Below are 27,015 nucleotides of genomic sequence, written 5' to 3'. Positions count from 1 at the left end.
CAAAAAATAGAACATGAAACTGAAAAAATGTAAAAATATAAACAAAAAATTGAAAAGCATTAAAAAGTAAAAAAATAAAAAATTAAAATACAAAAAAGAAAAAGAAAAATAATTTTAAAAATACAAAACAAAAAATAAAATAAAACATAAAATGCCTAATATAAACTACAATAGCATAAAAATACAAAAACAAAAAGTGAAATATATTAAAATAACCCACAAAAAAAATAAAATACGAGATTAAATAAATGAAGCTCTCCCCTCAGGTCATAGCCTAACACAGCTCCAGGAGTATCCTCGATTGTGCAGCGATAGGGAAAACAAACCCAGCGCCTCCCAGAAAAAAAGGTTTTCTAGACAATTCCATTTTTTGCTTGGAAACAAATTCTTTTTTAGTGGAAACTCACTTTGGATGAACATCCAAATGTGCCAAGGCAGGAAGAATCACCCCGTTGTGTCCAAGGAACAGCAATTAGGCCGGATTTACGTTTTAATGGGATTTAAGTAATTAAAATGCACTAAATTTGATTTTACAAATAGATTAATTATGGCAATTAAACACCTAGCAAGTTTTCCTGGGGATTTACAGAATTTTGTGGATATGCCTGATTTACCAACATTAATTTGGTAAATTTCCTTGGAAATTTTACCCTAAGATAAACAAAAATTCCAATTAGGATGGAAAATTGGCATTTGCAATAAACATTCCCTTACTAAAAATCAGAGAGGAAAATCATTAAATAAAAGGAAGGAATAACATCTAAATCCCAGCTTGCCTCCCTTCTTTGGGAGGACGCAACCTAACCTCTCTCATACCCTATTTACCTGCTCCTCCACCGCAGGTATTTCCCCTATGTGCCAACCCAGAGTAAAGGAACCTCAGTTTACCCCCTTACATTTAAATCTTTTGGGGTGTTACAGACCCTTGCATGGGTATACACGGTTTGCCATCATTTGAGAGGGAGAACTTAGGGGAGACAGGGACACCAGGTATGAAGTCAGACTCAGACTTTCATTTTCATGTGGTTTAATAAGTTAACAGATTCAGCCATTATATAGCAATAGAATTCTTCGAGATTTACAAAGGTGCAAGAACTTAATTTAGTCATACATAGTTTTATTTTCATTATTACTAGCTACACATTTCCAATTCTTTCCCACCTGAACAATGTAAGGTCAAAACAATCCACCCAGACAGAAAGCATCAAAGTACAAAAGAGCACACACGAGGAGGGCGCCAATTCAAATTCTGTGTGGGTATTTGGTCCAGTACCTTACAAAAGCAAAGAAGGGTGACGTGGAGCAGTCGTGCCTGTAGAAGGAGCTGCGATATCACAAGCACACCTCTGCCAGAAGTTTGACCACCACTGGGACTGTTGCTCTACCCTGAGACTCACCGTGACGTTGCAGTAGGGGAGGTGGCATGGAGAGAACAATGCAAAAAGACCACAAATGACAACCCTCCAAACACTCAAGCATCTCCACATCCACCCAGAAATTACTTTTCTGTAGGTTTAGCAAACAAAGACCCAAGAGAAGCTATTGCATCACTAAGGCCAAAAAACATGACAAAAATATTTGCCATACACCCAGTTCTAGCCTAAAAATAGCATATGCCCGTAGTTTGAAGAAGTTTTCATTACATTCCCCTGCGCTGAGCTTGCTCTCCACCTAAGTAGTCTCCCCTCACTGTTCCCCATTTCAGTCAAGCTGCCTAAAACCCCACCCTCAATTGCACAAGCAGCACAAAGGTGCTTACAGGAATTGGACTTGCTTGCTCAGATCTGCCCCTGCAAAAGTCTGTGCAAGAAATGGATATGAATGCCACAGAAGCTGGTACGGCCACTCTCCTGTCCCATTACTCAGCACTGTCGTCCTCAGTCACGTTGCACCATTACTGGTATAGGCATTTGCAGAGTATGCTCTAATTACAAGCACGTGCAAATACACATCCATGCACCCAATTCCTCTGGCCTCAGACATCCATCATACTAAATCCTATGGCACCCTCAGAACACTGAGGATTTGAGGTTCCCTTCATTTTTTCCTGTGCCTGTTTTACACCTACTCAAGAGGATGCCTCTCATGGGCCAGCACCGAGGGCTTTGTGGATAAGACTCCTAAACAGCCTTGCCTAAGCAAAGGGAAAAGGTACACACGGACAGAAATATACTTACAAGCACACTTACACCTAGTGTCCATTTTCTTCAGAGAAGAAAAAATACACAGCATAGGTAAATTCTAGACAATCTGTTCAGCCAAAATAGGAAACAAACAAAACAGATAATACCCACAAACAAGAAACCCCCAACAAACAAAAAAACCCTCCAAGCAAACCCAAACAAACAAAAATCCAAAACAATCTCAACACAGTGCCAACTTTGGCTTCATTTACAAGTCACTGTTCTGCTTCTGCAGTCAGTAGCAAAACACAGCATCTGGAATGCAGGCCCTCATATGCAGGTTGAAGCCTCCATGCATTCAAGCCCACTGCTCTGCTGTTCCTCTTCCACCATATATTTGGTCAAGGTGCAAATAAGTGAGCCTACCCTGAGACAACAATCTGCCAACTGCAGATCGTTCGAGCTTAAAAAGTTTGATGGTGGCCTGCGCCACTCACGGGCTTGCTCTGTGGTCCCAGGCATTATGAAATGCCACAGAGCCCACAGTAGCACCAAGGCGAGGGTACAGATATCTAGAAAGGGAAAAGTTAAACAGGGAAAGTAGATTTCAAATAGCATTTCTTCTGTCCTAAAGCCAGAAACACGAGTGGGGATTAAATAGAAAAGAGGTTTCTTAAAGCAGCCATTCTATGCGGGAAAATTCCCGGGGACTTCGTCTTTGCAGCTTCTGGAGAACAAAACCCGATGTGACCTTCTCTTTCCATTTGAGAAGATCAGGATAGACAAATTATTTCTCCCACCAATAATCACACCTTCACCACGAGGCAGACTCATTACCATTCGTGCTCTGAGAAACCAGAAGAGCCACCTGTGCTCTCACAGTCAGGACTAACAAAACCAGCACCTACTGCCTGGGGGATGAAGACATGTCTGCAGGCCAGAAAGAAAGCTTCGCTCAGATAAGAAGAGGAAAGATCAACACGGTTAAGGAGGAGCGTATCAGAACCAAGCAATTTCCAATGCACACAAGAGACCCATGCCCTGCTATCCCTCTGTTTCTCAAACAGCACTTTTACCAAACACCCTGAAAAACGGTCTGCACTTACAGAGAACATATAAAAGAAGATATAAAGTTACAATACCACTCCTATGCTGTATGACTTTGAGAAGCAACAAAATATCAGAAAATTCATCTCCTCTAGGAAACACAGGCAGATGTAGGGCCTAATGTTTGGGGACGTGCTCTGTCAGCACTTGACAACATCCCTTTCCTTCACAAGCTGTCTAACCAGATACAGATTTGCAGCACAATTTACCACAAGCCTGTGGTAAAAGAACACTGCTAAAAATTCAAGGGAAGATATGCCCCTACTGGCATGCTTCCCATGTGCCATTCATTTTGCCAAACAGAATGCAGGTGTCTGCCACCACATCAAGGTCAAAATCAAAAACCGTACCTCCACTTTAAGTCACAGCCTGGAGCCAACAAACCAGGAACAAAACAGGAAAGCCATGGTCATATGACAGGAACTGCCCAGTTAACATGGCTAGAAAGGGTCCCCAAGGCTGGTGAGTAACTCAAGCTTCTCTTTTAGTCCCATCCCTATCACCTCCACCAAGCCAGACCAAAATATGCCGGTTGGGAATCTAGGTATGTGTTTGTCAGACAGAAACCTCGCCTTTCCTGCCTCCAGTCTACAGTGACAACACTGGCTAGCCCTCACAGTTCTCCTCGTGTACACCAGCCTCAGATCCCTGGCTCCGAAGAACTCTGGTGACCCTCGGTGTTCACCTCCAGCCACTCTGCAACCAAGACAGCTCAAGCTGCTCTTACAGTTTGAAGAAAACACGGGAGCATCAAAGGAGACAAAGCAGGTCTTCAATTAACCCACAACTGAAGAGCCGCAGGGTCTTCCACTCAAACCAGCTAGTGCAAGGCTTCACAGTCTCCCACCAGAGAAACGGTACTGTCGGGGTTCGAATCTTCAAGTGTTAGTACCTTGAAATGGTGTTAAAACGAATAACTAAAATCCAAAAATGGAACATAAAGTACTGTCATAGCTACAAGTCATAGAGGGGATGCTGCAAGAGAGAATACCAAACAGAAACCAAACTTTGGGAGACTTTGGGAACAAGGGTGTGCCTCAGAAGGACAGCACTGCACGTAACAGCACCGCACCAACCTGGCAAAAAAGGCTATGTGAAACCGGTGGCTGGATTGCTACAGGCAAGCTAGAGACGGCCAAGTTCCAAATGGCACTGTAGTGCAAACCAATCACTTGCATCAAGGAAAATGATCCTCAGTGAGATGAGTTCTCTGACATTGGAAGAGCAAACAAAGCCACAGTGCCATGTGGACAAGTAAAGAAAAACAAAGGATAAAAGACATGATAGAGCTTGGGGACAACAAAGACTCCCAGATAAAAACAGATGTAGACGTTCCTGGTCAGCCAGCTGAACCAATACAATTTTTCGGATTCATACATGCCCCATCATGTGAGGAACCAGCAGGAAAAACAGTCAAGAGTCCCTCCTGCTAGCACACACTGGCACTTTCAATTACAGCCCTTGGTAACACTGGCCTTCCCCACCTGTACATAAATGCAAGAAACAGCCGCCTGTAAATCCTTTTGCTGCAGCACACCGAACACATTCCGGTCGTTGGAAATGGGACACGGCAGCAGTATCAGCAAGTCAGGGTTTGTCCTTCCAAGAAACACATTTTACCTGCATCATCAAGAGAACTGCTTTTTCAGTTGGCACCATCCTGCATAAGGAAGGACAACAGACACCATCACAGGAGATACTCTAAAGGAAGAACCGAGCTAGAGAATCCAGTCAGACCTGGGAAACAGCTCTTCTGTGAGGTTTTTCCTCCCATCTGTCCCCCCTCCTTAACTCGACACCCAAAAGGAGAGCAGGAGGTTTCTCTCAAACCAGGCATGTTGACAGGGCGTGAGCGTTTCTCCAAAGAGCATAGTTATATGCTGTCTGAAGGGAACTTCTGGGGATATTATAGATAAAATGTGTACGGGTCATGAGAGTGGACAGCTGTTTCTCTAGAAGGACGGTCTCCTTCTGCACAGGAATTCTATTTTCCCCTGCATGCCTCTCCCTCTCTGTGAATGTCTGCTGCAGAAATGCCCTCTGTTTCAATGGAGTGGATCGTGTTTGCAAGAAGAAAGGAAATACCAGATGCAATCCAGAAAGATTCCCTCTGCTAGAGGAAACCCATCAGTGACAACACGTAAACTTTCTCCTCTTTCTGCCATGTGCCTTCAGGCTCCCCATTAGACTGTCTTTCACTATATTCTTTGCCTCATTACTTGTCATACACCCCCTGCATGGTGCCAGTCCTTGGCACAAGAACCGTGACAGCACGAGACTGGATGCTTGGCAGGTCCCGAAGACAGCCTGGCAGCCCTTTGGTAACATCCCCAACCACCTCCAAGAGTAAGGGATCTGCTCATAAAATAGCTGGTGTGTGCATTCAGTACAGGCCCTTCCCTGTTCAAGAACACAGATGTGGAAGGAGCGTTGTGTCAAGGTGTGGCTGCACAGGGTAGCAGAACTGACAGCACTGACCAGGCATTCTTGTGAGGGCCCAGGCTTCTACGAAAACTTGTGCAGTGGATAAAACTTCCTCCTTCTTAGAGACTTCTTCCTTCAACACAGCACAGAAAACAGGGGCTCCTCAGTGCTGTCTGAACCAGAGACTGTTCCAATGGCAGAGCCATTGATGGAGGACCGCAACTCTGACAGCTGTCTCCTGACAGCTCACAGCCCAGGAATGCATCACCCTGCAGTGCACCTCAGATTACGGCCTCTGCACCAAGCACAAGTAATAATAGTGTTTAGATCATCAGTGACTGCATCATTCTCTGTCACAAGAAGAGCTGACTGAGGGCTACATCCCACACTTCTCGGCACCGTAACTAACCCGACAGTACCTTGATTTTAACTCTGAAAGTTGCCACTTGAGAGACCTGCCCCCCGTTTCCGTGAGGCACCTGATGATGCCAGATGGCTACACACATGGAATCACTTCTGCAGCTCCTGGGACCCCCAGAAGGATTAGCATGCCACCTAGATTTTCTGGGAGAGCACAGTGGGGTGCAACAAGCAGAGAAGGCTAAGCCAAGGCAGCCAAACAGATTAAGTCCCAGGTTTGCCACCTCCACTCCCCAAATGGCGTAAAGCACTGGGGTGTCTTCCCTCAGCCAAGGTTGGAAAGAACTGGACAGCAGGTCACAGATACCATGGAGCGGGAAGACAAGAGACTAGAAAACGATTTCTGAGAAATCTTTCCAGTGGGCTTCTCCCTCCTTTAGTTCTCACCAGCTGATGTGTGGTCACTACCTCTGGGTTTGGATTTAGACTTGAAGGAGAAGCGTTTGATGAGGCGGTGAGAGAAGCTACCGGTTTTCTTTCTGGTGGTGGAGTTGGCAGTGACATTGGACAAGTTATCGTGTGACTGGCTCAGGCCCGCTTCCTTCTGCTTGCTCCTTCTCCGGAAGATGAGCTTGGTACCGCTCCTAAGAAAGCTAACTGTGGAGACAGAAAGGAGACAGAAACCATGATAGCACTGGCAAGTTTCAGGGACAGGAACACACCTAGCCAGTCTCAGATACGCAGCAGTCGTCTTCTGCACTGAGACACAGAAGTACACAGCTGGTCAGCTAATTCCAGCTTCCGAACACAAGGCAAAGTCTCAGTTCATGACAGACTGCAACACCAACAAGCTGCCTCACTGAACATTTCATCCCATGTCCCCTCAGCATAAACTTCCTTTTACACAATGTCCTCCCCTCAATGGAAGCATCCAGCATTTTAAATGAAAGTCAAGACTCACACGAATGAAAAACAAGTGAGATCACCTGAACCTGAAGACCCTGAGAGGAACATACAAGAGGAAAAAGTCCTCCTAGATGGGCCTGTCTCAAGGGCACGGGGATTAACTTTGTCATCTAGTGCCTGGAACAACTGCCTGCACTTTCATGACGTGCCCAGTCTGGAGGCAAATAATGCCAATGGGTCCTTATGACTCCCACAAGCAGAAGATGGAGACGCCGATTGCTTTCAACTTCAAATGGATCACAAAGACACATCCAAAACTTGCACGCCATATAACACTACAACAGTATTTCCTACAGAGGGGGTTTGCTTTCCATTTTGCCTCTCTTCCCCACCCACCGGCTCTCTCAAGAATCTGAGTCACACATCCTTCTACCCACTTTTCAAAAAAGGGGCCTCCACAGCTCAGACCACACCTGGTTGTAACAGGTACGGTTCAACTCCCCAAAATTGTCCCACTCTAATATTCTTAGTAATCAAGATTTTGATTTGCATTTCCTTACCTAAGTCGGTAGCAGAAAAATCCAAGGCGCATCATCCACCTAACTGACAAATGTGTGTGGAAAGGCCAGGACAGCAGCTAGGCTGGAGCAGCCCATTCCATCATTTGAAAGATGTGTATTTGTGTGGACATCTGACTGTACGACAGGTTAGCGGTCCTAGCTGCTTTGATACTAACAGTGAAAGAAGGAGGGCAATCAAGGCCCATATAATCCACATTGCTGGGTAGCCTCCATGCCCACACCAAAGGTCAAATTCAGAGCATGAATCATTATTTATGGACATGCACCTGATCTGTGGACCTGGAGACCTGGGAGAGAAAAGGGGTTCTCTGTAACACACAGGCTCCACAGAGAGCATACAAAGTTAAAAAGCTACAGGAATCAGACACCTACAAATGAAGGCATTTCTAATCACTCCAGTGGAAAAACCACAAGAGAAAGGCAGGCTCTTCCAGGCTCCATCAGTAGCTGCTCTTACCTATGCTGAAAGGTGGCTGCGGACCCCATGCTTAGGGAACCTGAATGTCACTTTGTCCTCGTGCAGAGCTAATGTTACAGGCTCACGTTAGCTACCCTATCTAACACTTCATCCCTACCTTTGTGATCTTTCAAGCTCCTCGTCTCAAGGGCTCCCGTGGAGCCAGTTTCAGACTCAACATCTTCCACGGATGGTCTTTCAGAGATGTCTGATCGCGTTGTCTCATCCAGCTCCTGACTGTCCCTTTGTCCTAATGGCGACACTTCCAGCTGCTGTGACAATTCGGTAAAATCATGCATCTGGTCAGCTGTGCCCTCTGCCTCAGAGTCCCCATACGCTGCGGCCTCCAGGGATGCAGCATAACCCAGAGAAAGTGCCATTTCATCTTGAGCAATAGGTACCTGAAGGGTGGTTAGAGGGGCAGACAGACACAAAGACAGGATCAGAATAATTGCATTCATCCCGCTACTTCCATCAACACCTACACACAGGTGGCCCAGGTCAGATCATCAGTGCTAGATGGCACCGATGGACAATCGTCACTCTTTGGCTGAAATATACTGGAACGTGGCCGATTACAAAGCGTTGCACATCTCTCACTTCCACAGCCAGGTTCAAGGAGATCTCCTTATATTCTCCACGAGGTTCAAAACCAGCTATGGCAGCCACATCCCTTTCCACAGCTGCCCGCTGTTAACTCCCACTGGCAGCTGCCCTGCAGACTGGCAAGGTACCTTTTAATGCTCACTGGGAAGCAGCGAAAGGCTTCTGATGAGCCAGTCATCTGTGCTGGAACCTTTCCACGCTGGTCCCTATAGGACAGCTTCGTTTCATGCACACATCCCTAAAAACAACCTCCCAGACTGGAAATGAAGCTCCTAACTACCAGAGACCTTGGACACTCCTGAGATGATCAGTGTACTACGTTTCGTTGGTGTCTTCTTGGTAGTCTTATTATTCGTCTCAGTTAGCTGCCTGATTGCCGTCTCAGCCACCGGATCCAAGTCATTGGGCAAACGGCTATCCCCTGAGCACAAGAAAAATAACGATGCTTGAAGAAGCAACCTTCAGCAGAGGCAAAAGGTCGCTTGCTGACCACAATGCTTGCAATAGGCAACTTAAATGAAAACAAATGTAGTTTCCCACCCAGAGTTTATGACAGACTTGTCCAAATGAACAAAACGAACGAAGCTCTGTATAGCTAGCTCTTGGCTTTTTCTTCCCAGGTACCTGGGAAGCTACGTTTCCCACCAGACATACCATTAAAATACAGCCCACCCCCCCCATCCCCCCCCAACAAAGACTTCCAATAGTTTGCTTTGGCAGCAAACTGTCAAAACGGCTGCAGTGCTCTGTTCATACACAATCAGAGCCCCAAGCGCAGGCGGAGCACAGCTCTTTGGGTCCAGATACCCTGGAAAGTTCTTGCCAAGCAAGGAAACACTCATAATGACTTACTAAACAGTCAAAGGGGAATGTCTTTTACCTGCCCACACCACCACCACCAGCCTTCTGCCCCCACCTTCACTCAAGCACTTGGACATTCTCTGAAGTAGAAAATGCAAGCGAGTTCAGGGAACCACACTCAGACTGCCACTTTCTAAAACAGGCTAAGGAACACAGTTACTTCAGTAAAAGCCTCAAATTTCCAAGCACTTACGGCTACTGCTGGGCAAGTGGCCGTGAGGACAGCTGGTCTCCAAGAGCACTGTTGTCTTCTTTTCAGTCACTTCCACTTTGGAAGGCGACCTCGACGGTGACTCTTCGCAGGAAAAGAGACACCGAGATACCAGTAAGTGGAGACGAAGCTTACACAACTATGCTACCAAACTGCACCCCCTACGCACAAACCCAAAATGCCTCATCAGGTGAGCATTTGGAGAGCCTGCACAGCAGCTCTGTAAGGCTTTGTGGCAACAAAGCAGTAAGAAGCCTACTGGGAAAAAAATCAGAGTCACAGAATGGTTTGGGTTGGAAGGGACCTTAAAGACCACTTAGTTCCAGACTGCCATTAGACCAGGTTGCTCCAAGCCCCGTTCAGCCCGGTGTTGAACATTTCCAGGGGTGGGGCAGCTACAGCTTTCCCTGGGCAACCCACACCAGTGCCTCAGCAGCCTCAGAGGGAAAATTTCTTCCTAATGGCTAATATAAATCTACCGTCCTTCAGCTTAAAGCCATTCCCTCTTGCCTTATCACTGCATGCCTTTGTAAAAAATCCCTCTTCAGCCTTCATGTAAGGCTGCTTAGGTATTGGAAGGCTGCTTGCTGTAATGTCTTCTCTTCTCTGGCCTAAACAGCTCCAACCCTCTCAGCCTTTCTTCACAGGGAGGTGTTCCAGGTATGTGACCAACTTAGCGGTCCTCCTCTGGACTCACTCCAACAGGTCCATGTCTTTCATGTGTTGGGGGGCCGCAAGGCTGGACACAGTACTCAAGGTGGAGTCTCACAAGAGAAGAGCAGAGCAGAGGGGGAGAATCACCTCTCTCGACCTGCTGGCCACACTTCTTTTGATGCAGCCCAGGATATGGTTGCCTTTCTGGGCTGCAGTCCTGTGAAGCAGATGCACAGCAACACCTCATTCGTGTCATTTCCCAGCCCCAACTCTTGGAATATCCAGCACCACCATCACCAGGATGCCAGATCACAAGCAGCAACAGCCCCTAGTAAGCCAGGTCAACATGCTTTTGGCTCCACATTTAGTATGTTCAGCATAACTTCCTTAGCACTGAAGAAACTAGAGAAATCATGGCTAAACACTTAGCCTGACATCACGCAGAGGTTACGTGGCAACATACCCATAAGACCTCCCACCACCAAAAGGGTATGTGAGAGGCTCACCCCTCCCTCACCTCCCCCCAGACACAGAGCTGCATCAATTCTCTCCCCTAGGGCTACACAAGAGTTTCCAGCCAGCCACAAAGACACTAGGGGAACAGCAAGGATGCTCGTGTTCTGACCCACACACCAAAAGCAATACGTAAAGCGTGAGCCTGCAGTAACCAGACGTGATGGCTAGATGGTTCTGCTACTGTCTTTATGAGCAGCCATAGGAATATGGCAGCTAAGTATGTGCTGTCATAGGAGCCACCTGTACAATACACTTGCTGCTGCACAGCCTCACCCAGTTTGCAGTCTGCCTTGGGCCGGGACTGAATTGTGGTGACAGTAGTGACGATGGTGCCATCGGGCATGATGGTGCGGTCCATCTCCACCTTCTTAGTGGGGGTGATGCTGGTTCGCAGAGACGTGCCTTGCGGAGCATTCAAAGACGCAGGACACTCCTGGAACAGCAGCTATAAAGAATAAAGCACTGCTCAGAGAGGCGCTCTTCTTCACAGATGGAAAGGCAGGCATGTTTGGGCAACAAAAGCTAGGGCTCTGGGCACCAAGGAGCCGTCCCCAGTACAGTATCAGCTCAACAGCGGGAGGCTTCAGGGACCGAGGGTCAGGCGACATCCGCCCCTCCACGGCATAAGAGTCTGCTAGTCCTCCGTGCCAAACTCAGGTCCAAACACGCGTGTCTCCAGCTAGAGGCTCACATTACGAACGCTTCCAGAGCCTGCGTGCGGGCAGAGCTTGTGGGGTCAGGAGCTCACCTCCACTGTAATGGTAGCTTCAGCTGCCAGTGACTGTCCAGCTCCTGGGGCCAGTGAGCAGACCTGTCTCCCAGACGGCTGCTTGCCCAAAGAATCTATCAAAAGTGTGGCATATGCCAGCAGCACATCTGCAAGAAGGAAGAGTAAAAATGAAACAGTTCACATGACCCTAGAACCTCAGACATCTTCAAGGTAATCTATGCCTTTGGGAAGCAGCCCTATGGGCCAACACAGCAGATCCCCAGAACTCCACTAACTTTCTAGGTTCAAGAGGGAGAAGGCACAGGCAGTGCTCCTCCACTCCTCTTTAACAATTCAGGAAACAACTCCCTTAAAAAGGTGACCACTGTGTGGCCTCCATCAAAAGCAGATGCTGCAGTTAGTTCCCGACTGAGTACAAAAGAACAGTTAAGATCCTTATGCAAAGCTCTCCTAATACAGGAGGGAAAATCCCACATGCCTCTCCCTGCTTCAGAATGCAGGCTGGCAGGCCACAGGAACCTCCTGATTCAAGGTCAGATCCAGACCATTTGGGTAAGATGAAGAGAGCCCAGAGTTACTTCACACACTCACAGAAATTCACATAAAGCTAAATATGAAAAATCCTGTGCAGAAGCCATCACATGTACTGACAGAGAACTACCATGAGCTTAAAGCACAGTGAGCTCCTTAGGCATTTTTGCCTCCCCGTCTTACAACCCATCTTATAGCTGTTCGTACTCACTTCCCCCTCTGCCGCTGCTCCCCCGCACCTGTAGTTTCAGTTCTTTGCTTTTAGGTCCCAACTCCCTGTTGAAACCAAAGACAAGTTGGTGTTAGGCACTCCTTTTTTAAGTGGCCATGGAGCAAACAATCTCATTCAGTATCTTCCCTCCCTCAAATCTCACACACCTTATCACCCTCTCCAAAGCTTCAGTAGCATGCACTACTGTGGAGGACACAACTAGAGCACCAAACTACACAAATGAGAACTCTGGTTTGTGTACCCTGCAGAGCTGGGTAGGCTGCCAGTGGAAGTTGAGAGGGCAATCCCTCTGGAAGACTGTTTATGCTACAGCTCTACTGCACCTGCTGCACCTACAATCTGCATTTCTGCCCGCCTAATTAAAACACAGAGTATCCAGAGACGGGAGAAATATGTATGCAAGCTGGGGCCAAATGCCGGAATAAGCAGTCCAGCACAGGGGCAGCACAAACAAACATTGCCCTGTGGTGCAGACTTCACCTCTGCACCATACACATCAGCTACTGCAGCATGGTAATGATACCCGGAGACTGTGCCGGTCCACCTACACTGTGCCAGCCAGAAGGAGAGCAGACACTTACAGAAAGAACTCGTCATTCCACTCCACCTCTCCTGCACCACTGACATCGCCACCTGTCATCGGCCTCGTCCACTTCTGCTGCGGGGGGCTGTCTAGCTCTGCCACGCAGCGGATCTCCCCAACTCCTGCAACAGAGAGACAGAGGGCACACGTGCACTCATCAACAAGAGGCAGTGGTTCGTCAGGCACATGCCCCTTTTTTCCATTCAAACCCACTCAAAACATCCACTCGCTCCAATCTCGCCACCTGCACGCTTGCCCCTGTGGATCGGCAATGTTTTCACGCTTACCTCCCTTCCCCTGGCAGCCCAAGTTCAGCACTCGAAGATTCCGGAGCAACAGCTTAGAACCCAGAGGGGCTGCTGCTACTCCGAACGGGGACTCTTGAGTCAACTTATTGCTGGGTACCTGAGGAATGACGAGAGACCGATACCTTTATCGTTCACTCGCCAGCAGACAGCAGCAAGACGCATTGTCCTTGTATCTGTTAAGTAGCTCCTCACACCAACACAGGGGAATACCCGCAGAGCCATCAAGAGATGCTGCAGGTTTCCAAAGCTGCTGACCTCCAGTGGGCCCTCGTGTTATTTCAGATGGGAAGTTTAAGGCAGACAGAAAAGGAGAGAGGCAAGCACAAGCACAAGCTGGCTACAAGATGGTCAACTGATGATGACAAACCATGAGCCATTCCATGCCTGCAAAGACTGCCCTGGACAGAGCCTTGGGTGTTCAGAGCAAGGGCAACTGCCGAAAGAGAGATGCACCTCAGGCAGTTCAGCTCCCCAGCTACACACGACCGACAATCAGCGTTCAAGAAAAATGGTGGAAGGAGTTGCCCTCGGGAGCAATTTCTAATTATCCCTATGCACCACGTCGCAGTACCCAAATTCCGATGACAGTGCAGGCCAGGATTCGCTGTCACCCAGAAGTGAAACTCAACCCTTGGACTCCTGCCTGAGCCTCAGCCCTCAGAAGCATCTTGGGGCCTGTGTTTGAGGCACAAGAATGACACGAGAAGAGTGACTTACCGCACTGCCTCCAGTGATGCAGGCCATCAAATTCACCATCATGGCTGGCTTCGTGCTGACAATGGTATCCTCGATCAGATCCTTTATAGTGGACAGATCCACTCTCCCTTCATCCTTCTCTCCGTAAATCAAGAGGAAATGCAGGAAAGTCATAAAAGAAAGTACACATTTACAGCTCCAGCTGTGTCTCAAGCCTCTAATATGCTACACAGTCATTCTCCCAGTAATAACCTCCCGGATACTCTTCCCATATTCCATCCTCACCGTCCTCAGTGCTTAAAGCTTCTGTGTAGCAGCTGCAGGCAAATGCAAGCTTTCTAAATGAGACAAACTAGTAGTTTATCTGGTGTAAACTTTTAAAATACAGCTTTTATAGTTTGTCACACGCTCACCACCTCAGGAGGTGGTGCCACCACACTTTTGGGAAAACAGCCAAATTCCCATATCTACTCAGGATAAAGTAACAAAGGTCTCAATAAAACAAATCAACCAACCTATTTGGATCATGGAAGTGCAAGCACATCCACATTCTCTTCATTAAACCTCTAACCCAGTGATTCTCTACATTAATCTCTTAAATCTTAATTAATCCCCTCAAAAAAATCCAACAAACTTAACCAACAAAACCAAGCCAACACAACAACAACAAACAAACACACACCACCTCACACAAAGAAAGAGCGGCAACCCAGCTTGTTTTGCAGCTCTACATGTGACACACAGCAGGAGGAATCCACATAGATAAAAAGCCTTCAATAGATACTGGTACCACTTCAGCCCTCTTGAGGATGCTGTTGACACAGCTGAGCTAGTATTGATTCCAGGATCAATGGAAAGAATCCCTTCAACTGCCCTAAAGGGGATGGCAGTGAGTTGCCAACCCTTCTCCACAGCAGCCTGCCTTCTAGCTGTTTCTGCTCCTTCCTCCCTTCCTCCACTCACAGTCAGCCTCCTACTGTTAGCCACTCACCTCAGGAAGCTCAAGTCGCGGAAGAACCAAAAGGTCCAAGTCTGGTCTGCCTTTGAATGTCCATGACACCAAGAGACCCTCATTCTGTATCTCTTCCAAGTGGATCTCCACCTGGCCCAGAACAAATATTCACAGTCAGAAACAGTTTCTGTTTACATTAGGTGATTTTTACCCCATTCCAAATTCAGCAATTGAAAGGCCCTCACACCAGTGTGACAGTAAAAAACAGAACATAAGAACACAAGTGCTCCCGGGCCTACAGCATGAAGCAGCTGCAGAAACCTCAATGCCCTGTGGCGGGATCTGGCTTCCTCACTGCTGTTGGATGCCCAGGCACCACCACCAGAAAAAATGATCCATTATTTCTTTTTCTGAAGAAAAAGCCTACAGTACAATCCAAAAGTGCCCAACTGGGCACCAACACATAGGATATTTTCTGAGCTACATCAATTAGCCATTGCCAAACGTAAGCATAACCATTTACAAGTTAGCAACGTATCTCTAGGAGATGACTCTAAGGTTGAAAACCCATCTGAGTCTGCAACAAACCAGACTGCACACCATCCTGTAGTTAAGCTGAAGTTAGTTAAAAAGTTGCACACCCATGTACCCATAAAACCAACATTAATGTGACAGACAAAGGCAAAACCACACAGGAACTGAACTGACCTGAGAGCTCTAGTAAAAACTGGATAATTAAATTCAACATAGTTCTCAATTGCCAGGTTGACATTTACTGACAACATGGAAGGACAAAAGCAACAGATATGAGACTCAGTGGCCACATAAGTAACCAACAAGAGGCGTACAGAACAGACAGGGCACAATAGAGAACACAGTACTTGAGGTATTCCAAAACACAGGCAGGCATGTGGTAATCTAACCAGCAATTCATAAAGCAGCAGCAGCAAGACCTCGATTGGAATACCACAAGCAACTCCTTACACAAACAATCAACCCAAAACTACACCAGGTGCAGACAAGGAGACCTAGAAAATGCCAGTGAGTAGGAGAGCAATTGGATGAGATGTGAAAAAGGGGACCTTTCAGAAATGAAAAGCAACTACAGTTGCTGCCCCTAACTATACTGGTAGCAGGCACGCTACATGCTAAAGAGAGAGCTCCCTGGAGGAGAATACCACACAATAGAGGTCCAAAATTGAACTGGAACAACCCAATAAAAGTTGGCTGAAAATTTTAATAAAGCTTCTGAGAGCAAAAGGGTTCCAGAAAAAAGCTTTAAACTGCCTGCAACAGCATGGGATTGGCTTCTGCTACCACTGAGTTACTTCTCATTTTGCCATGTCTTTTTCCTTTTGGTGTTTTTTTTTGTTTGTTTGGTTTTTTGGTTTTTTTTTGGGGGGGGGAGGGTGTTGGGGGGTTTTTTTGTGCACATATGAGCAAACATGCCTCCAAGCAAGACACCATCTCCAGCGTCATGATGGAAACAAAACCACATTCTAGAGAATCAAATCCAGCCAGAAAGTAACTATGGAGCTACCACCCATTGTAATTTCAGAGCTTCTTTGCTGGAAGAAGCATCTGCAATATTCAACACACAGTAAAAGCTGTATCGTGCTCTTGTGAATGTAATGAGAGGAACTGACAAGCAAACTACTCCTCACCACAGATTTCTTTTTCACACCCACCACCAGGACACCATACTTTTACAAATCCACAGGACATACCTTTCCCCTTCCACTACGCCACAAGGGGATTGAATTCTTGCTTCTTAAATATCCACTTAAAAGCACAGTATAGAATGCTGCCATGTCTCAAAACTCTCTGGAATTTCTTACAGCTATGTTTCATAGCCAAAATCTGCAGATGAAGACTCAGAAAACAAGATTCGGCATGTAGATGGGAAATATTTGCCACCTCACCAAATGTTAAGTGACTGCACACTGCTTCTTCCAGCCCAACGAGGCCTTTATTTGCACTGAATCAGGTCCTCCTTCCTCGAACAGTGTGGGACTAGACAGAGGAGTAAGGTCAACATCTAACTTCTCATAACCCTTACCTGAGCCTGCAGCACAGCTAAAGTGACATGGTACGTGTCCACAGAAACAGCAACCGGGGACTGCTGAGTAACAGAGACAGGGAATTTCACAGCTTCAGCTGACAGATGGCAGCACAGCACCTAAAAAGAAAAGGAAAAGATAAGTTTATATCCTGGCAAGAGGCAAGCATGTTATTCTCACCAAGTTCTAAGTTCACTGGAAACCTGACACTTCAGACCCCGTGCTGTGACAAGAGCTCTCTTCTGCTCTCCACAGTAGGACCCTGATGTTTGGGGTCAGTATTCATACACCCTGGCTCCACCAAGACGTGCTCACTCAAAGAGCGCACCGACGCGCAGCTCCAGAGCTTCCAAACAAGAGACAGTCCTCCAAGCTCCTCCAAACAGACCTCACCCAAAACCTCCCTGGCTCCACCATCTCCATCACAAAGGCCTCAGCAGTCTCTGCAGAACACACCATCAATGGAGTAACACCACGCTGAACAATTCAGAACAGCAAAGCCTTACCATGCTGTGGTCTGACTGTCCCTTGCATGTCACACAACTTATATTTGCGGCTTGTGGTAACTGAGGACCCTCTTCAAACGTGATCTGCACTGAACTCTGCAAAGAGAGAGAACTCTGTTAGCTCCCAGGAGTCCGAGCCACGCAGATGGTTTCAAAGAGGATGAGTGATGTGGGGGCCCAGAGACACTCAGGTCTGTTTTCACAAATCTGGTCAGGACCCAAAACTATCCCACACTGTAATTCTACCCACCTCGGCTTGTCCGTGCAGAGAAAGGAAACAAGGTGTCCAGTTAAAGCTTGAATTCACAAACAGACATAAGCACCTCCAGGAAAGTCCAAATCTCATCCAGAATCCCACATAAGACAAAGTCCTCCAGGATAACAGCCAGACTCCGCTTACAGAGAACAGCTTTTAGGGTTTAGAAAGCGTGTCTGCTTTCTGAGCAGACATGCTCCAGACAAGGAGCAGCTGCAGCAGAAACTGAAGTGTGGCTCCCCAGGGGCCTCCACGCCAATTCAGCCACTGGCTAATCTTCCCTTTACAGGAGTCCTAAATTTTGGAACTTATATATTCAAGTCACTTTGCGAGAATCTGAGAAATTCAACGTGTCAGAAAAGCACGGCATATCAGCTATGGGCAACTGGTGACACTCTGACACGATGACTATTGCATTGTGATAAGAGGGGCAGGGAAGCAGAGGGTGAGTTTTTACAGGGGAAGTGGGGAAGCACTAAGCCCAATGAGGGAAGGCACTTCACACCGAATCCAGGCTAGAATTTGTCACTTTGTCAAAAAGGGAGATACTTTTCCTATCTTGCTGGAAAACCCAAACACAAGTCAAGACTTTAATCGTTTTTTCCTCAAATATGTTAGCATCACGCTAACCTTTTTTAGCTCTTGATTTTCCTATACATCTTAACACAAAAGCAACCCCTTCCCACTCACACTACAGAAAAGAAGGAGATTGCAATAGACTTTGGACTGCTTTGGACCACAGTTTCTGTGGGCATTAAGTCCTTGCCTTACAGGCCACACAAGCTATAATGCAATTATTTCCATATGGAATCATCAAGGCAAACTCTCCTTCGTGAACTTCAAAACTACAGATAATACAATGGTAACACTGGGAGATTAAAGAAAATAAATCCCAGAAAATTCCGAAGAGATTGCTGGGGAAACATCAGAGGGACTACACTATTGCCCCAACCCCCGTTAAACGACGCGTAGTCACCCACTCCGCCCTTCTCGCGCTCGCACACGGCAGCACACTCCCGCGCAGGCTGGACAGAGCCGTCCGCACGGCTCCCGGTGCCCAACGGTTCCTCCGGCGGAGCGCGCTGCGGGAAGGGCTGTCCCGGCACCCGCGAACCAAGAGCAGGCAGGTGCGCCCGCCTCACCTCGCTGCCGCTCCCCGCGCTCCCCCGCTCGTGCCCTGCCGTACCCCGTGCCGGCGCGCCTGGCTGTTGAGAGCTCGCACCCAAGCTCGCTGGCACTGCTCCCGTAGGGACCTGAGGGCGAGAAGCGCCGCAAGCAGCGCCCGGGCCCCGGCCTCCTCCGCCGCCGCTCCGCGACGCCGTAGCGCTCGCAAGGCCGCGGACCGCCAGTACTGCAGCAGCCAGGCCGCCACGGTGAGCAGCGAGGCGGCGAAGAGCAGCACCAGCGCGGCCCAGCCCAGGTCCGGTCCCATGGCACGGTGCGGGGGGCTCACGGCGGCGCGGCGAGCATGGCGGGCGGGCTGCGGCGCTGCCCCGCTCGCGGTACCGGGTGCACGTGGCCCCGCCGCGGCCCCGCGGCACCGCACGCGCACCCGCCGCCGCCCCCTTCCTTCCGGCACGGCGGAACGCGCGCCCCCCCGCGGCCCGGCGGAGCCGCCCGAGCCGCGGCGAACCCGCCGCCCGCTGCTCCGCCCCGTGCCTGCGGGCAGGCTGTGGCACCCGGGCTGAAGGGCCGGGAAATTTCACGGCTGCTGCCGTGAACCTTCTCTTCTGGGGGACTGAAATAGGACCACAACCGCGATCTGAAAGCCCAGCTCCCCACCGACTTTCCGAGCTACGATTAACGACGCTTTTCTCCTCACACTCTTTTCTGCTGGGAGTCACTACCAGGCACGTAGGACACACCAGCAAGGCGGAACCTTTCCGTTCGACTGCTCCCGATTGTGCCACTCTCGCCGCGGACGGCAAATAACACGAGTTTTGATCACCTCCCGACAGTCACAACCCAAAGTAGCGGCGGCCTCTGGCCAGACACGCTCCCCTGCACCTCTGTGTTGTGCTTCCCCGCCCCCGGCACTACCATGTGCCCGCCTCAGAGTTCATTCAAAGTCTACAAAATCAGTTTTGCATATGTTCAACAGACAGCAGAGCAGAGGTGGCCTCTCAACACAGCAGCAGCTCCCTAGGCAGCCATAAAGCCATCAGAAAATCAGATAGAGACAACAGAAACCATTTCAGGTTGCCATACAGGCGCAGGGCGAGTACAAGTTCTTCTTCCTGCAACCGGACTTTCTGCTGCGTCTCCCCTCTGCTCATCGACTCACACCTGAATGAACAGAACAGGGAGTGGACACTGAGCCTATCCTGCCTTCCCGTCCCCACCCCGTAAAAATGCCCCGAGGGCCCAACAGCGCTTACAGATTCCCTGACAACCAAAAATCTCCATTAAGGTATTTTACTGAATTTTCCCGACATCTGAGGAAACACGTGGGGAAACGAACCCGACAGCCGCTCACTTCTCCGCTCTCGCGCATTCTTGAACCCAGTAACATGGCTCGCCGGGCCCCTGGCCGGCAGCGTCTGCGCTGGCCGGGGCCCGCCCGCTGCCGCTCGCAAGCTCCACTCCCCAGCCCCGGGCAAAAGGCGGTTCCAGCTGGGAGGCGGGCGGAGCCGTCGGTCATTCAGCACCGCCACGGTCCCGGCCGCCCGCCCTCCACTGGGACTCACCTGCTCCCCGCATGGGAGGAAGTGACGCGCTGGAAAAACGGGGGGAGGAGGCGAGGCCAAGGTGGCCATGGCGGTTGCGGGCATTGCGGGGCGGAGTCCGTGGCGGGGCCGGCCCCGGGCGAGCGCTGCTCCCGGCGCAGAGTTTCGGAGGAGCCCCGCGGAGGAGGAGGAGCACCGCAGACCTTAGCACCGGGGACAGGTGCCTCCACACGCCCTCAGCGCGGCTGAAACTGCTACCGATCCCGGGCGTGGCGCGAGCAGGGCTCCGCGCCGGCAGGAAGCTCATGCCAGGGCCAAAGATGGCGCCCCCGCCCCCGACAGGCCGCGAGGGCCCCGCGCATCCGGCGCCGCCCGCGTAGCACCCGGCCGGGAAGGCGGTGGGCAGCGCCCCCGCCCGGCCTCGCTCCGCGCCCTTGGCACGGGCAGCGCCCGCCGTGGCCATGGCGGCCTGGCCCGCCGTGCCCCTTCTCATCAACCTCGGCGGGTCGCTGCTGGGCTTCGCGGCCACGCTGACGCTGATCCCGGCCTTCACGAACCACTTCCTCGCCGCGCGGCTCTTCGGGGAGGACCTCAACAAGACCTCAAGGCGGCCCGTGTGAGTAGCGCTGCCCGCCGGAGCTGCCCCGCAGGGCCGGCCCGGGCACGGCTGACTCCCCCCGCTCTATCTTCCAGTCCCGAAGCACAGGGCGTGATCAGCGGTGCTGTGTTCCTGATCATCCTCTTCTGCTTCATCCCCGTGCCCTTCTTGAGATGTTTTGTGGAGGAGCAGTGCGCGGCCTTTCCTCACGACGAGGTGAGGCTCGTCTAATGCTGCAAACGTGGCAGGCAGGGGCAGCGAGTGGCCACCGGTGACCGGGGTCCTGTTCTCTGTCCTGCAGTTCGTGGAGCTCATCGGTTCGCTCCTTGCCATCTGCTGCATGATTTTCCTGGGCTTTGCAGATGATGTTCTGAACTTGCGCTGGCGCCACAAGTTGCTTCTTCCTACCATGGCTTCCCTCCCACTGCTCATGGTTTACTTCACCAACTTTGGGAACACGACCATTGTGGTGCCTAAACCCTTTCGGGTGCTGCTGGGCATGCACTTGGACCTGGGTAAGTTATGAATAAGCAGAAGGTGTCATCTACGTGGCAAGCCAGTCAGTGGAAGGGATCACATGAAGCACTTTGTGCTGCAGAGAGAGCAGACTAAGGATTTATTTAAGTAACCGTTAAGAGAGTCGCACTCCACCCACTAAACATTAGACTGGAAAGAACATCGAGAAACCCAGCACACATTCAGCTGTGCATAGACAGGCACCAGTCATTATCCGATGATCCTGGCAACACGGGTGAATACTGGGGCACATAGCACATGACTGGTAACACCAGGATGTTAGAAAGACAGAAACAGCACTACAGCTGGTCACCATGTCACAGGAGGTTGCCACTGTCACAGTGCTGTACATACATGCACACATGATGGCCAACTCGTAAGAGAGGAAGCAGTCTTATCTATAAGCTACCACTGTCAAAACTCACCGAGATTGTTAGGTAATAGGTTGTATAAAGCAGGAAGTGAGAGCATCAGTGAATTGGTCTAGGACCTGCTTTGTCTCCAAATAGTAAAGCATTTGGCTTGCTCTGGTCTGCAGGTATCCTCTACTACGGGTACATGGGTATGCTAGCAGTGTTCTGCACTAACGCCATCAACATTCTTGCCGGAATTAATGGAATTGAAGCAGGACAGTCGCTGGTGATAGCTGCTTCCATTATCATATTCAATATTGTAGAGTTAAATGGTAAGGAAAATAACAAACATTTGTGGGCACAAAAAGCAAAGGGAGATTGAATTCTAGATTTCAATAGCTGGTATTGCTAAAAATGAACCAGTCTTGTTTTATCACAAACACATGTTTTTCTTTTTTCTATAGGGGATTATCGAGATGATCACATTTTTTCTCTCTACTTTATGATTCCCTTTTTTTTTACCACGCTGGGCCTATTTTACCACAACTGGTAAGAGGATTGACATTCAGAATTTGTTTGGAAGCATCCTTTCTCTCTAGTTTCTCCCTTTGTGAACAAACAAAATCACTTACCAACGTGCAAGTGGAATGCTGTAATGTAGAGAGGCTTCTTGCAAGAACCAAGAACACAAAGCATCGATGGAGCAGTAGCTTTCCTTTGTATTAGAACAATTGCAGTCACACCAGCTCACCCAAACACACAGAATACACTCTCTCCTGTGCCTCACTGGCTGTGTTTTCATACCATATTCTCTGCGAGTCAGGTATTGGGTCCCAGTCCAGTCTTAGAATAAATACCTACAATTGTTTCTACTGTGTAGATCTGCTGCAGATCCCCATTGGCCCCTAACCTGCGATGTGGGCATACATTGAGTGGTTATAAATAGTCGTTTTCGTGGCAATAGCAGTTGTGTCAGACCTTTGCTTTTCTGCTCCATGGATTGCAGGTACCCATCTCGAGTGTTTGTTGGGGACACCTTCTGCTACTTTGCTGGCATGACCTTTGCTGTGGTGGGGATCTTGGGACACTTCAGCAAAACAATGCTGCTTTTTTTCATCCCGCAAGTACTTAACTTCCTCTATTCATTGCCTCAGCTCTTCCACATCATTCCTTGTCCCCGTCACCGGCTACCAAGGTAATGTACCAAGTCACCTACAGTGATACTACAGGTTGTGTCTTTTACCTCCAACACCAGCTGAGAGAGGTGGTGGAAGGTGCTCTTTTTAAAAGCCATCAAAGTATGTTTTCTCTTCAAAAGACAGCTGCTCACTCTGCCTGCTACAGTCAAATCATACAGTAAAAGTTTCTCAAAGAAGTGAACTTTCCTGACTAGCCCACCCCTCAGATACAGAATGATTTTTAATAAGGTTAGAACATGAGGATTCTACCCTACAAGTTCAAGAGAAATTGACACAGGCTGCTTTTAAAGGTGTGGCAGTGGAATCTGCTAAGATTTCATCGTAGCAAGCATTCTGTAGCACTATACCACATCAGCAATTCTCTCTGCAGATGTTAGATTCTTCTATTTTATTCTTTAAATTACACAGCATATATTGGGGGTGCAAGGGGAAGGAGTCTTCTTTGCCCCACCTGAGGGGCTAGATACCAGCAGTTGTTGTTAAGTGCATCAGGTTGTTCCTGTTTCCTCCACCACTGGATTTCTTTCTGAGCTATGGATCTAAGTCTGCTTACAAAGTGATCTCTCCGTCTTCCTTGTTGTATCTGGACTAAATTTTAAATGTTTCTTTTAGGCTTAATCCTAGTACAGGGAAGTTGGAGATGAGCTACTCCAAATTCAAAACTAAGAGCCTCTCTGCCCTGGGAACAAACATTCTGAAGGTAATATGTGGAAACCATTCAAAATTCAGATGCATTTTGAGGCAGTCATCAAGTACATGTTGATGGACATCAAGTACAGGATGGGAGAAAATGCAGAACTTCTGGGATCAGTAGTTATTGCCTAGCTCAAATCTGGAAGAAAAGTCTGTTACCATCTGTCACAGTCACTCGATTGTGTTAATAATCAGTCTTTCAGAATAACCACACACAGAAGTGCCCCAGGACCATCATTAGAGTTCTTTAAAGTTTATGAAATCACAAAAGGCTGTCCCATCTTTTCAGTAGGAGCACAAGCAGGACTTCAGGGATGGTACAGCAAAAGGGCTCTTAAGCAAGATTAGCCAGGGAACACCAAACATTCCTGGTAAAATAGCGTGCAATATTTCTTTCCTCAGGTAGTCAAGATCTTGCACATAGTAGATGTGAGGAGTGGAACAGATGAAGATGGCGAATACACCGAATGCAATAATATGACACTTATTAATTTTGTCATAAAGCTGATCGGACCCACCCACGAGCGAAACCTCACTCTCCTGTTGCTACTCATTCAGGTCAGAGAAAGGGTTCCTCCAGTAGAAAGATTTACTCTGCAACAGAAACCGATCCAAGTCAGTCTCAAGAGTTTCAAGGGGAAAGGGGAAAGTAAAATATACTCTTCACACAAGGTGCAGTTGAGCCGTGGAGCTTGGGGAGAATAAGAAAGAAATTCACACTTCCCTGTTCACTGAGAGCTTATTAAAAAAAGTCAGAAGGTTAGCTTAAGAAGATTGCCAAGGCACGAGTCATTGGTTGCAAGAAAAACATGAGGACAGCAGAGTGCCTTGTCACTCTGACTCAAAAAAGCCTTTTGGTACGTTCCTGTTTTTCAGTAATACCAAATAACAGCTTCAGAGGTACTGCCAGCAAGTGTACTTGTGTAAGCGTGGCATGTGGCTCAGCAGTCCCTCAGTCTGAGGGGCACGCGGGAGCATTTTGAAGCCACTTTGAGCACAAGGATATGCTTCACAAATACTGCCACTACCTCTATTCAGCATGTGAATTCTCGAGCATAGTGTAGTAAAAATACTGCTTTTGGAAAGGCCTGGCCTGCATTGGCTAACTGCCCACAATATTTAAGATAAGGGATCCTTACTAGGAAAGAGACACTTAGCCAGATTCCAATTTGGGAGGAAGGACTTCCAGTGAAACCCTGTTGAACACGGTTCAGGCAGATAACGTTGGGGATGGGAGAAGACAGGAAGTACATAGCACTTACCTTGATCCCAGCCACAGCAGAGAAGTCCTGACAGCACCTTATTGTAAGGATGCTGAATTTCAGCTTTGACATAAGCCTTTTTGTTGCTGTTTTATGAAATGAGGCATGCTGGAAAGCTTAGCAAATCCATTTGGAAAGGAGAAATTTGATAACTTGTAAACCATTTGACAGTATAATGTTTCTGTGATGTGTCTGATTTTTATCTAGGTCCTTGGCAGCATGATTGCATTTTCGATCCGGTACCAACTGGTGCGCTTGTTTTATGATGTCTGACTGGACTGTCAGGAGCAAGGGAAAGAGTTCTACCTGCCCAGTCCATTTTCTCCAGCTTCTTGACCAAATGATTCAACTGATCTTACTCCCGCCTTCTGAGAACCTCAGAATACCTGTCAAAACGCAAGCAAACTGCTTTGCGTGGGCTAGTTTTGAACTGGGATGTTTCTTGTGCACCAAAGGCCTTTGTCCAATTCTGTGATAGAAAAGATTCACTGCTACTTGGACATCATTGTTACTAGGAATACCTTTTAGAGGGGAAGCAAATGATAGCACTTAGGGAAAGCTCTATACATCTAACAAAGACATTACTGTTCACCAAGAGAGAAAACAGTAACTTTCATTTCTGTGAGCAGAATAAGTAAACCAGACTCCGCTCCTGGCTTCTCCAATCCTGTTTTTGGTCTGTGGACATAGAATGACATGTTACAACCCATACTCAAAATTCAGAGCGCTCCAAGAATAAAATAATTCATGGTACCGTTTCCCCTGCAGTGCTTTGCCTCGACAATATTGACATGCAGTGAAACTAGGTTACATGATCCATCTCTAGCGTTCTACCCTGTTAGGCAGCTATCATTTCTACAGTAGACTCCCTTCTTTTTTTATGGCTACTGGGAATGTTCCTGCTGATGAGCTTTAAATTCTGAATACCTTTATCCTCTGCCTTCCTCCCTGGAAGAGGACATGTCTGGAACAGGCTAGCAGAGGAAGGATCACCATGTCCTTGTCTTAACAGAATATCAATAAGACTCTTAGATTAATGTGGAACTAAGACCCTGCTGACTAAGATCCCTTTTTCTCAAATACAAATAATTATTTATATAGCAGTATTTAGCGCCGCAGTTCCACACAGAATTGCTACCTACCCGACAGAAAAACACAGAACAGCCTGGAGTACCAGGTTATAGTCTTTGCAAGGGTAATGGTGAAAGGGAAATAATGCAACGACAGAAACAGGGATGCTGAGGTGGGTGAGAGGAGAAATTACCAGGTCCAGTACCCTAATAGATGCAAGGGCACCGCACCTCCACACACCTAAGTCCAGCTAGTAATAAAGCCTGGAACGTATTACCAGAAGGCAAAAACGTGTCCAGTGGCACCGATCAACACAGAAAACACACAGCACTCAAGTATGAATAGTACAAGCGGCAGAATCCTCTTCCTCCTCTCCACCTGAGCAGTTTCTAAGTCTACTAGTACAGTATATTCATTAACATACACACAAACATTCTGAAACCATTCAGTACCTGGCCTTAAAACACTGTCCAGTTGCTGGATTTCCTGGCATCAGGGCATATGAACAGCGAAATTAATCTCTGCTAGCTGTTCTAGGAATGTGGCCTTTCAATAGGTACCTCTCTGGCATCCACCCCATTTTCTCCACGTAGCTGGCTTAGGCCTACCTCCGGTAAGCATCCTGCTGACCCCGATCTCTCCCATATCTGCTCCTGGGCTCCAAAGCCCATTATCCTACTTGCTGTCTAGTCTGGCTCGTTGGCTAGGGATCACACACACTTGCATTCCACCTAGCCCTGGCCCCTCCCTGCATGTGCTGAGGGCTTCCCATTTGCTAGAACCACTGGCTGCTCTGATCTGTGTCCTAATGCCAGTTGCTGGTACTTAGACCTCCACATGTACATAGGCACAGAGGGTAGAGTCTGCTCACTCTGGGGGAAAGAAAATATACAAGTAAGACAGCACAGACTGCAGAGGTACTTCTTACTGATCAGCAACATTTCATAGCATTATCACTTTCTTTGCTTTTTTCCCCTTCAGCGTTCCCATGTTTTTT

At 48.3% G+C, this 27,015-nt stretch overlaps 2 protein-coding genes across 5 annotated transcripts; one reads left to right on the top strand and one right to left on the bottom strand.

The window, feature by feature from the left end:
- Window positions 1-589: 589 nt before the first annotated feature.
- On the bottom strand, window positions 590-19,092 carry C2CD2L (C2CD2 like). Of its 3 annotated transcripts, none has more exons than XM_066203630.1 (14): window positions 18,847-19,092; window positions 17,405-17,500; window positions 16,898-17,017; window positions 14,878-14,988; window positions 13,908-14,024; window positions 13,170-13,287; window positions 12,881-13,004; window positions 12,279-12,343; window positions 11,555-11,682; window positions 11,080-11,251; window positions 9,619-9,720; window positions 8,852-8,985; window positions 8,077-8,359; window positions 590-6,671 (listed from the first exon to the last, which is right to left on the bottom strand). In XM_066203630.1, the coding sequence occupies exons 1-14, from the start codon at window positions 19,090-19,092 to the stop codon at window positions 6,451-6,453; spliced, it is 2,037 nt and encodes a 678-aa protein (XP_066059727.1). In that variant the 3' UTR covers window positions 590-6,450. The 3 variants fall into 3 exon arrangements, with proteins under 3 accessions (XP_066059727.1, XP_066059728.1, XP_066059729.1); XM_066203631.1 differs by having other exon boundaries at window positions 13,908-14,021; XM_066203632.1 differs by lacking the exons at window positions 16,898-17,017; window positions 17,405-17,500; window positions 18,847-19,092 and adding an exon at window positions 16,566-16,840 and having other exon boundaries at window positions 592-6,671.
- Window positions 19,093-20,660: 1,568 nt separating this feature from the next.
- On the top strand, window positions 20,661-25,705 carry DPAGT1 (dolichyl-phosphate N-acetylglucosaminephosphotransferase 1). 2 transcript variants are annotated; one of them, XM_066203634.1, is made up of 9 exons: window positions 20,678-20,942; window positions 21,020-21,140; window positions 21,226-21,439; window positions 21,979-22,125; window positions 22,258-22,342; window positions 22,800-22,988; window positions 23,605-23,692; window positions 24,088-24,243; window positions 25,155-25,705. In XM_066203634.1, exons 1-9 carry the CDS (start codon window positions 20,788-20,790, stop codon window positions 25,218-25,220), a joined length of 1,221 nt encoding a protein of 406 aa, XP_066059731.1. In that variant the 5' UTR covers window positions 20,678-20,787; the 3' UTR covers window positions 25,221-25,705. The 2 variants fall into 2 exon arrangements, with proteins under 2 accessions (XP_066059730.1, XP_066059731.1); XM_066203633.1 differs by lacking the exon at window positions 25,155-25,705 and having other exon boundaries at window positions 20,661-20,942; window positions 24,088-25,148.
- Window positions 25,706-27,015: the final 1,310 nt, after the last annotated feature.

The sequence above is a fragment of the Chamaea fasciata genome, unplaced genomic scaffold, assembly GCF_029207755.1.
Source record: "Chamaea fasciata isolate MVZ Bird 193981 ecotype frontalis unplaced genomic scaffold, bChaFas1.0.hap1 SCAF_24, whole genome shotgun sequence".
Classification (NCBI taxonomy): domain Eukaryota; kingdom Metazoa; phylum Chordata; class Aves; order Passeriformes; family Sylviidae; genus Chamaea; species Chamaea fasciata.
This window is presented reverse-complemented; position numbering and strand designations above follow the sequence as displayed.

Bases quoted from the DNA above. Each gene is read 5' to 3' on its own strand.
- C2CD2L (XM_066203630.1), bottom strand. From the start codon at position 19,092: ATGGGACCGGACCTGGGCTGGGCCGCGCTGGTGCTGCTCTTCGCCGCC. The intron at 17,018-17,404 runs GTAAGGCTTTGC...TTTTCTTTTTAG, and splicing joins GACAGTCAGACCACAGCATG to GTGCTGTGCTGCCATCTGTC. The intron at 14,025-14,877 runs GTGAGTGGCTAA...ATTTACGGAGAG, and splicing joins CGCGACTTGAGCTTCCTGAG to AAGGATGAAGGGAGAGTGGA.
- DPAGT1 (XM_066203633.1), top strand. From the start codon at position 20,788: ATGGCGGCCTGGCCCGCCGTGCCCCTTCTCATCAACCTCGGCGGGTCG. The intron at 20,943-21,019 runs GTGAGTAGCGCT...TCTATCTTCCAG, and splicing joins AAGACCTCAAGGCGGCCCGT to TCCCGAAGCACAGGGCGTGA. The intron at 22,989-23,604 runs GTAATGTACCAA...TGTTTCTTTTAG, and splicing joins CCCCGTCACCGGCTACCAAG to GCTTAATCCTAGTACAGGGA.